We start from the raw sequence: 11,386 nt of genomic DNA, 5'->3' as shown, positions 1-11,386 counted from the left end.
ATAACCTGAAAGGCTGCTCAGCAAGGAAGAAGCCACTGCTCCAAAACCGCCATAAAAAACCCAGACTACGGTTTTCAACTGCACATGGGAACAAAGATCGTACTTTTTGGAGAAATGTTCTCTGGTCTGATTAAATAAAATGTAACTGTTTGGCCATAATGACCATCGTTATGTTTGGAGGAAAAAGGGGGAGGCTTGCAAGCCAAAGAACATCATCCCAACCGTGAAGCACGGAGGTGGCAGCATCATGTTGTGGGGGTGCTTTGCTGCAGGAGGGACTGGTGCATTTCACAAAACAGATGGCATCATGAGGGAGGAAAATTATGTGGATATATTGAAGCAACATCTCAAGACATCAGTCAGGAAGTTAAAGCTTGGTCGCAAATGGGTCTTCCAAATGAACAATGATCCCAAGCATACTTCCAAAGTTGTGGCAAAATGGCTTAAGGACAACAAAGTCAAGGTATTGGAGTGGCCATCACAAAGCCCTGACTTCAATCCTATAGAAAACTTGGCGGCAGAACTGAAAAAGCATGTGCGAGCAAGGAGGCCTACAAACCTGACTCAGTTACACTAGCTCTGGCAGGAGGAATTGGCCAAGACTCACCCAACTTATTGTGGGAAGCTTGTTGAAGGCTAACCGAAACGTTTGACACAAGTTAAACATTTTAAAGGCAATGCTATCAAATACTAATTGAGTGTATGTAAACTTCTGACCCACTGGGAATGTGCTGAAAGAAATAAAAGCTGAAATACATCATTCTCTCTAGTATTATTCTGACATTTCACATTCTTAAAATAAAGTGGTGATTCTAACTGACCTATGACAGGGAATTTTCACTAGGATTAAATGTCAGGAATTGTGAAAAACTGAGTTTAAATGTATTTGGCTAAGGTGTATGTAAACTTCCGACTTCAATTGTATAAGATAATATTGATTATCATAACTGATAGACATGTCAACATAGTTTTGGGAACAACAGCGTAACATGCCTTCTTTCGAGACACTTTTGTCACGTCATACCAGAACTGGTTGTCACCTAATTTTCCTTTATATGTAACGGTCGTCGGATGCAGAAGGATCGGACCAAAGCGCAGCGTGGTAAGTGTTCATGCTTTTTATTACAGCTGAACACTAATAACAAAAATAACAAAGAGAATGAACGAAACCGAAACCGTCCTGTCAGGTGCAGAAACACAAAACAGAAAATAACTACCCACCAAGCATCAGTGGGGAAAAGCTACCTAAGTATGATTCTCAATCAGAGACAACGATAGACAGCTGCCTCTGATTGAGAACCACACCCGGAACACAAAGAAATATAAAACATAGAAAATGAACATAGAATGCCCACCCAAATCACACCCTGACCAAACCAAAATAGAGACATAAAAAGCTCTCTACGGTCAGGGCGTGACAGTACCCCCCCCCCCCAAAGGTGCGGACTCCGGCCGCATAACCTGAACCTATAGGGGAGGGTCTGGGTGGGCATTTCTCCGCGGTGGCGGCTCTGGTGCGGGACGTAGAACCCGCTCCACCTCTGGCTTGGCCCACTTGGGTGGCGCCTCTAGATTGGGGACCCTCGCCGCTGACCCCGGACTGGGGACCCTCGTAGCGGGCCCCGGACTGGGGACCCGGACTGGGCGCCCTCGTAGCGGGCCCCGGAATGGGCACCCTCATTGTGGGCCCCGGACTGGGCACCCTTGTAGTGGGCCCCGGACTGGGGACCCTTGTTGGGAGCTCCGAACTGGAGGGCGTCGCTGGAGGCTCCGGACTAGAGGGCGACACTGGAGGCTCAGGACTGGAGAGCGTCGCTGGAAGCTCCGGACTGGAGGGCGACACTGGAGGCTCCGGACTGGAGGGCGTCACTGGAGGCTCCGGACTAGAGGGCGTCGCTGGAGGGTCCGGACTGGAGGGCGACTCTGGAGGGAGGAGACGCAGAGACAGCCTGGTGCGTGGGGCTGCCACAGGGCCCACCAGGCTGGGGAGACCTACAGGAGGCCTGGTGCGTAGAGGAGGCACCGGATGAACCGGGCTGTGGGGGAGCACTAGAACCCTGGTGCGCAGCCTTGGCACCACTCCTCCAGGCTGAATGCCCACTTTAGCCCGGCCCCTCCAGAGTGCAGGCACAAGTCGAACCGGGCTGTGGGGGAGCACTGGAGATCTGGTGCTTACCACTCGCACCTCTCCATTTGGCTCAATGCCCACTTTAGCCCGGCACGGGCGGAGCGCAGGCATAGGACAAATTGAACTGTCCCAGCGCCCCGGAGACACAGTACGCAGAGCCGGCGCAGGATACCCTGGGCCGAAACGGCGCACCGGAGACCAAGCTCGCTGAGCTGGCACAATCCGCCCTGGTTGGATGCCCACTCTCGCATGGCACTTGCGGGGAGCTGGCATATAGCGCTCCGGGCTATGAGCGCGCACTGGAGACACCGTGCGCTTTACTGCATAACACGGTGCCTGACCAGTACCACACTGCTTCCGATAAGCACGGGGAGTTGGCTCAGGTCTATCGCCTGACTCCGCCAATCTCCCTGTGTGCGCCCCCAAAAAGCTGCTTCTCGTGCCTGCTGCGCTGCCTTGCCTCATATCGCCTCCTCTCAGCTTTAGCTGCCTCCATTTCTTCTTTCGGGCAGCGATATTCCCCAGCCTGTCTCCAGGGTCCCTGTCCATCCAATATCTCCTCCCATGTCCAGGAGTCCTGAACAATCTCCTGCTCCTCCATACCACGCTGCTTGGTCCGCTTGTGGTGGGTAATTCTGTAACGGTCGTCGGATGCAGAAGGATCGGACCAATCTTTTTATTACAACTGAACACTAATAACAAGGTGCAGGTGCAGAAACACATACCAGAAAATAACTACCCACCAAGCATCGGTGGGGAAAAGCTACCTAAGTATGGTTCTCAATCAGAGACAACGATAGACAGCTGCCTTTGATTGAGAACCACACCCGGCCAAACACAAAGAAATACAAAACATAGAAAATGAACATAGAAAGCCCACCCAAATCACACCCTGACCAAACCAAAATAGAGACATAAAAAGCTCTCTACGGTCAGGGCGTGACATAAGACAATGTAATTACAGTAATTTCATTTCACCTGGCATGGTTAGTCCATCTTGCATGGTATGTTGAAACTTTGGTACAATAAGTCAAAGAGCCACTTTGTGTTCCACAGTGGTGGTCAGGAAGTCATTGATAGGCCAGGCCGGTAGAAGAGGCAGCAGGAAGCCTAGTGGTTAGAGTGTTGGGTCAGTAACCGAAAGGTTGCTAGATTGAATCCCCGAGCTGACAAGGTAAAAATCTGTCGTTCTGCCCCTGAACAAGGCAGTTAACCCACTGTTCCTAAGTCGTTATTGTAAATAAGAATTTGTTCTTAACTGACTTGCCAAGATAAATCAAGGTTAAAAAATAAAAACAAAATAAAAGGCCTTCAAATGCTGAGTGCATGAATATCTCCCAACCTCACCATATCATCTTTAGGATTGAACCCCTGCGCTACCGTGAACAATATGACTGGCCAATTAGATGTATTTAATGTCTAATATGGCTATTGGTCAGAATTTCATCCAATAATACAAAACAATACTGTAGATATGAGACGTTTTAGTTTCGTTACATTTAGTTTGTCATTTTAGTTTATTTATTTGCACAGTAGAAAGAAGCCTCACCAGAACATAAATATTAAATTCATAACACAGATTATAAGAATTGGTATTCCAGACAGTGTCACGACTTCCGCCGAAGTCGGTCCCTCTCCTTGTTCGGGCGGCGTTCGACGTCACCGGATTCCTAGCTACTGCCGATCCACTTTTCATTTTCCATTTGTTTTGTCTTTGTTTCACACACCTGTTGTCAATCCCACAATCACTTGTTCATTATTTAGCCCTCTGTTCCCCACATGGTTTTTGTGAGTGATTGTTTATTGTACATTTCGGTCCGTCTGTGTGTGCTAAAGATGTTTCTTTGTATATTTGCCTTCGAGTAAAGCATGTTTTTTACTCGTATCTGCTGTCCTGCGCCTGACTCTCTCACCAGCTACACACAGGACTCTTTACAGACAGGATGTTCAGGAAAAATGTGTATAATTATATTTATTTTTAAAAATCACTCATACAGTACAAAAGAGGGTGAAGAAAATACAACCAATGGTATAGTTTACATGAACATAAAACTTGCTAAATACAAACAATACAACTCTACTTGGTTAATTTTAAACCAAGAAGTTAATCATCTAGGCTATTCAATTGAAAGACTACTACTGCCAGAGCAGTAGACTGTATGCCCATCAATGCCTTTCAGTGCTTTTAAAAAAATCTTAACCGTAAGCTATTGCTGAATTGAAAGTCAGTTCATCCTTCAGCCAGTCATGCCCTTTCAGGTGTATACTGCACAGTCTGGAATGATTTGGCCCAATGGTGTTCATGACTCATAATCAGATGCACATATTGGTAGTGCACAATAGAGTAGGGGAGCTAAAGCTGGAACGATCTGGGGAATGGAGTGATGGAGAAAGAATCAGCAGAACCCAAAGCCGTCTGTCTGCCTAGCTAGATGACATGCCCAACTGCTGCTTCAGTTTCTGGAGCTGTTCCATGCTGATGTTGTTGCCTCCGCACACCACGATCACCACAGGGCCCAGGTCCTGCGCCAGCTTGCCCTCCTTCTGCAGTCTGGGGATGATGTCACAGTACACAGCTGCCAGGGCAGCGCCACACGCAGGCTCCACCAGGACCTTCTCATCGTCTGGAGATGGAGGAAGAGGAATTCAGTATCAGAGAGGCTTGTGGGCTTTTTTAGGTATACAGTAGTAATCATATGATCCTCTACACAGGTCTAGCCCACTGTTTGTGATGCTCACCAACAAAGCGCTCGACAGCTTTGACAGCATCCTGGTCTGAGACCACCTCGGAGTAAACGGTATGTTCGCCAGCAAGTTTCAGGGTCTGTGCAGATACTCTTGTCAGGCCCAATGTTGTGGCAATGCTGTGTAGATGGAAATGATCGAATTGTTGTTGTGCATACGGCTTTGCCTTCTTTTTTTGTGCTAACATATGACTGTTTGGCTGTAATGTTAAAGAGATAAATAAATAGCCCACCAAATCTACCTACCTCATCCCCATATTGTTTTTATTTACTTTTCTGCTCTTTTGAACACCAGTATTTCTACTTTCACATCATCATGTCCTCATCTATCACTCCAGTGTTAATTTGCTAAATTGTAATTACTCCGCTACTATGGCCTATTTTTTGCCTTACCTCCTCCTGCCATTTGCACACTCTGTATATAGACTTTCTTTTTTCTATTGTGTTATTGACTGTACGCTTGTTTATTTCATGTGTAACTGTGTTGTTGTTTGTGTCGCACTGCTTTGCTTTATCTTGGCCAGGTCGCAGTTGTAAATGAGAACTTGTTCTCAACTAGCCTACCTGGTTAAATAAAGGTGAAATACATTTTTTTTAAAGATCCTGGTCTCTCGGTGTGAGTGTGACTCTTACGATTTCTTACCTTGTGATCTCAGGCAGAGTGATCAACTTCCCAGCCTTTATAGCAGCATTGAGGCTATGTGCCCCCATGGTCTCCATCGCTACGACTGGAACATTTTCCCAGCCGGCGCGACGCAGTCCTTCGACAACCCCGTTCATGAGGCCTCCACCTCCAACAGACAACACCATCGCCCCAGGCTTCTCCTGCAGCTCGGACTCCACCTCCTTCACCAGAGACGCATGGCCCTCCCTACACACACATTGAGAAAAAAATAATTCACTTTTCATTCACAATACATTTTATGATACATTGCAAAGCAGTCCTTAGAATCTGCTTTGTATACATAGTTCTATGTTGACTGGAATGGAACACTAACAATCTTTCGGAATAAGCTATGTTGTTAATCGTTCATGAGACAAGAAAAGGCTGCTGCTTCTGCTATAATGCTGCTGATAACATTGAAGTCTATTCAGCTGAAGTGTATAGTTAGTGTTTGGCTGTGAAATTAACCAGAAACATTTGGCTGCCATGAGGGTTCAGTCATCTTGAAGAATTAGATTATCTTCAATCCCTCTTGTTAACTGCAGCACAAAAATGCACGATAAGAGATCCTCATAGATTCTGCCAATCATCCTATCATTGCACAGAGAATAATATACAAGTTTTACTCAGTAAAGCATGGTAACACTCAGGATACTACGCATAATACATGTTTACAAGAAAATACACCACGCAAAGTTTAATTTGGATTGGAATAGAGTTCAATGTTTCTTATCCCTTATCAGCTTTCCTTATTTCATGGAAGACACTTACTTTGACTATTATTCCCAGTACATTCACAGGAAATAGAGCAACACGGATGTTGCTGAAGTGTATTGATATGGTATCTAACTCACCAGATGAGAGGGTCATCAAAGGGAGAGATGAAGATCCATCCAGGGTTGTTGGCCACAAGCTGTTGTCCATATTCAATGCTCTCATTCAGCGTCTTGCCATGAATGACCACATCAGCGCCTTCATCCCTCAGCCTCTCAACTGTTGGTTCCGGGGTGACACTGGGCACGACAATGGTGGCAGGTACCCCAAGTTTACGGGCAGAGTAGGCAGCCGCCATACCAGCATTTCCTCCTGTGATGGAGCAATGACATTGGCCACTTTAGGAAAACGGATACTATACGGAGAGTGCTTAGCTGAAAGATCCCATAAGAATATAGATTTCTGAGATAATATGTTATGCTTCTTGTATTGTGACAAAAAAATGTAAGCGTGATTTCAAGCTAAGGATGTGATTGATTACTCACCTGAACAGCAGACAAATCTCTCACAGCCTCGTTCAGCCCACTGAAAGACAACAAAGAGCACATGATATGACTCACAGTTCTGTTAACCTTTATGAGAAGAACTCAAGGGCCCCCACATTGAAAATATCAAATCAAACCAAATGAGTCACATGTCCAGTGTTCAGACAGGGACTGACCTCCTCAAACTGGTCTGGACTGGTCCTATTGGGAACATGCTATATATGATTCCCCTGCACATCCACACCCCATGTTGTTTTGCTGGGGCCCCTAACATGCATTCTAGCACAACAACATCACCCCATCTTATCACAAGCACCCCCCCACTCCACATCCTTTTCCTCTCCTAACTCATGAGCCTAAAATTGTAGGTATGTGTGATTCACTCACTGTCTTGCAAAGGTGTCCAATGCCCCTGATCTTGAAGGATCCTGTGGGCTGGGATGAGTCTAGTTTCAGGTATACAGAGGTGCCTGCCACTTTGGTCAGGGCAAGGCTCTCCCTCAGTGGGGTGGCCACGTGAAGAGTTCTCTCCTGTAGGTTCTTCATTTCTCTAGCTGAGGACAGACAAGTTGATTAATTAATGTGTTACAAGTGTGAAAACACATGAATTCATACATTTTCAATAATTGTGGAGGAAGAGCTTAACATGAATGTACTCTTGTGTTCATGCACCACATTGTGCAGATGCTCTTATCCAGAGCAGTTATGGTTAGGTGCCTTGTTCAAGAGGACAGACGTGCAACCTTTTGGTTACTGGCCTAATGCTCTTAACCGCTAGGCTACATTTAAGTGTTAATTCACAGAGAAAGATCAGCAGTGGATACAAGCATTAGAGGAAGAGCTCCACATGAATGAACATGACCCACATTAAAGGTTGAGTTCAATATCACTCTATTAGCACTACAGAAAGAACATCAATAAAAACATATAAGCAAGCAATGGAGTAGACTGCCACTAAGACACTACAAACTTTGTAATAAATACAGGTAAAAAAAATAAAAAAAATAAATAGGTGCTTATAATAGGTACTTAAATATAATAATATTTCTTACATCAAATTAATTATGTAGGCATATTATAATTTTCTTCTAAAGCTTTTACAATTGCTTCAATAACAGACCCTATAAATAGAAAATATGAATAATCCAAACAAGCATATATATTGCAGGCTTTAAGACCAAGACAATCAAAGTAAAGTTTCACTTTACCTTAGTAGACTTCTGTTTCAGGGTAAAATGCAAACTTCTCAACAGTTAGGTCAAGTGGGACAATAGACAGTTCCAGTCGAGCTTTCACTGATGAGAATTAGAAGAGGGTTTTATTCCTACTAGGCAGCGGGGACCTCCCTCCGCAACCAATCACCGTTGGGCACTCCTCTGGGCATTCCTCTGATGTCACACAACACTTTCCCTAGACGAGACAGGTGGGGATTTTAGAGCTTTTGTCACACCCCATTCCCCTAATAAGGTCTAAGACAACATAATATATTGTACATTTATGTTAAATGTATTGGTTTTAGGCTAGCATGGTGATGTACTCAAATTGATTAACCCATATGATCACCGCTACATTTAAGAAAAATCGGATAAACATGTCTTTGGAAATTAGAGCAAATCTGTATTAATTGTCCTGCATATTATGATACATTCTATTTAGATTTGCTGGGCCTATAGGCTATGAACTGTAGTAACTTAATTAATGGGCACCTCAACTTACATCATGCATGATCAAATAAGCCTAAATAGGCCTACAAAAATACGTAGGCTATTGCTAAAATGATGGTCATAATTTGGATAATGGAAACAACGTTAAATTACATTCCCCTCCCTAGCAGGAGAATACCCAATACAGAAGGAAATGTATCTTGCTTGTATTCACAAATGCACGTTTGTGTCCCTTGCTTTTATGTCCCTTGCTTTAGTTGAATTCACATTTTACGTTATTGACAGTGTGTAATAAATTACTGAACTAATTATTTAAACGTGGGGTCAAAACTGGGTCAGTCTATAGATAAGTGTACAGACCATTTTTACAATTTTCACGCTGCGCTTGCTTTGCTGCAGGGGTCCATATCATTGTCATTACCAAAAGAGTCGCGACTATTTTGATTCCGCGCTACCAAAAGCGACGGATTCTACCGAACACATCTAGGCGAGTGGCCTCTGCTCAGTGGCAGCAAATGTCATGTTGACGACTCAAACCTGACTGATCCGGCTTGGAGTCGAAAGAGAAGCCTGAGAGTATAGGCATTAAAACAAATGGGTCGTTCTATAAACCTTTTGCGTCCCTTTGATATTTTAAGAAGAAATTGTGCACCAATATTGCATTTTAAAAGCCTGCTATATTCAATTGGTGCCCTTTAATATAGACCACATGGAGAATTCAATCAATCTGGATTTTTAAATGAATTAAAGACTTGCTAAAGTGCACAAATTCTGCTGTTTTACATTATTTTAACCCACTTAATCCTAATATTTCTCCAGCTTTTCACCATCATTGTAAAGCCTTAGTTAATTTTGCTGCTTTGAAAAAGTCATTTCTGAAGATGATTATTTATTTAATGCGTGATTCATGTACTTCTATCCCTAATGTTTAGGTCAACCCTGTTATGTGAAATGAACTCTCATTTTAATATGGTGAAACTATCCTTTTAAAATATGTTTTTTCAAAAGAAACATGGAAAATACAATAGTCAAATCATAGTGTGAAAGCGGGTGAGCTGGTTCTACCCTTTGCTGGTGTTTTTTGTGGTGAAAATTTGAACGGTCAAATATGCATAGATAGACAGGCTAGATTTTTTTGGGATCAATGTCACTTTTTGTGCTGTACCTTGTCATGCTGCTTGCTTTGCTAGTTTCACTTCCTCCGGATTCGGCCGATACATGGCGGGAACACCGGACCTCTGCCTTAGCACACGTTACTGCCCCGATGAAGGGTTTTACCAGTCTGAGCCTTGTGAAAAGCTAGCTATTTGCTGACACTAGTGCGGACGATTCACACACCCTCATGTGCTACACTTGCATTCAATTGCCTCCCTGTTGCAGACAGCTTCCATTCCCCCTGTCACTAGGGGATTTGTGGTTGATTTAAAATGATATCATCAACCCTGTTATGGTCAAACCTGTTACTTTATTTGGCACTTACTATAATGGGAAATAGGGTTTTTTAAGTCAAACGTGCTTTTTATGACAGAATGTTAAAATCAGCTGAAATTAAGTTATTTTTGACCAAGATACACTTCTCAAAAGGCACTGAATTGTTGGAAAAACCCAAGTATATTCAGATACATTTTTGCTGAAAATAAATACATGAATGATCTGTTTGACCCTTAATCTCGCTGTCCGCATGTATAAATCACTGTAAAATTGTCTAGCGCAAAACGACAAAGTTAAATAGACGCTATCATGCTATTAAAGACTTAAGAAATGTATTGCTGTAGCCTACACTATTTAACTAATTACAATCACAGAGCACTTACATATTTTTGACCTAAGCATTATCATTAACGTTACATCATGCACGGACCTCTAAACAAAATAGAAACATTGAATTAAAGTTATTCTATTGTCCTAAATAATGGAAAACGAACAGAGCTACCACACTATCCAACGATTACGCACACACATGTAGTCTTCCGCAAAGCACTTTCTGTCTCAGCATAAAATGCTTGAGTATCTCACGATGAACCTGGGGAAAATATACATGTTGGTGCAGACGTGATCAATGTCTAAAATCACAACTCGTCATGTGCAGTTCGAACTAGGTAAAAGCTGCTCACGTTTCACGTGCGTCTGGAGAGGTTCAGTGAAAAAAAAAAGATAACAGATACTGTCCCCACGATGAGAACATTTGATAAAACAATATGTAAAAGTTTCTTACTGATTGTATATTATAGGTTACCTTTGTAATGATCCCAATAGACCATAAAAAGTGATCTAATAGGCCTTGTGATCTCTCCATGGTTGTGTAGCCTAGTGCGCGCAATAGGCTACCCAACCGCGCATCATGGAACACAGTCGAGAAAAACACGTAGCACAAAAACAACACCACTACTTACAAACAAACAAACCCGCACAAAGAAACGTGCGGGCAGGCTGACTAATAAGCCCAACTAATTAACCCTAATACACAACAGGTGAACCCAATAACCACATAGGGAGGGGGAGAAAAGGATCAGTGGCAGCTAATAGGCCGGTGACGACGACCGCCGAACGCCACCCGCACGGGAAGGAGAGCCTGCCTCGGTCGAAGTCGTGACAGAATCCCTCTGAATTATGCAACGGGGAGGTTGAATATTGCTTTATTCCAATAAATGTTATATTAGGCTATAAGCTAATTTTGATAAATGTTAAGTTCTAAATGTTAAATTTAACTCTCTGTAAATTCCTCAGCGACAAATGTTTTGAGGTTTTCGTTATCACATAGGCATAGCCCAATTCTAACTTTATCTTGAACTTTAATCACTGCAGAAAACACAGGATGGTAAAATGAGAGGGAGGCCAGGCTCAGGACATATACTGTACAACATGTCGACAAGTTGTATGGCTGGCAGCATCCTCTGGTGGCCAGTGCAGGCTGCTTTATCCACTTT

The 11,386-nt window shown here is 43.5% G+C and overlaps 1 protein-coding gene across 1 annotated transcript; it reads right to left on the bottom strand.

Annotated features, from left to right (window-relative positions):
• Positions 1-4,084: 4,084 nt before the first annotated feature.
• LOC129825821 (L-serine dehydratase/L-threonine deaminase-like) lies at positions 4,085-10,858 on the bottom strand. The gene is made up of 8 exons (XM_055885958.1): positions 10,696-10,858; positions 8,004-8,205; positions 7,183-7,349; positions 6,796-6,835; positions 6,391-6,622; positions 5,516-5,743; positions 4,868-4,992; positions 4,085-4,752 (listed from the first exon to the last, which is right to left on the bottom strand). Exons 3-8 carry the CDS (start codon positions 7,339-7,341, stop codon positions 4,553-4,555), a joined length of 984 nt encoding a protein of 327 aa, XP_055741933.1. The 5' UTR covers positions 7,342-7,349; positions 8,004-8,205; positions 10,696-10,858; the 3' UTR covers positions 4,085-4,552.
• Positions 10,859-11,386: the final 528 nt, after the last annotated feature.

This window comes from Salvelinus fontinalis, chromosome 28 (assembly GCF_029448725.1).
Source record: "Salvelinus fontinalis isolate EN_2023a chromosome 28, ASM2944872v1, whole genome shotgun sequence".
Classification (NCBI taxonomy): Eukaryota; Metazoa; Chordata; class Actinopteri; order Salmoniformes; family Salmonidae; genus Salvelinus; species Salvelinus fontinalis.
This window is presented reverse-complemented; position numbering and strand designations above follow the sequence as displayed.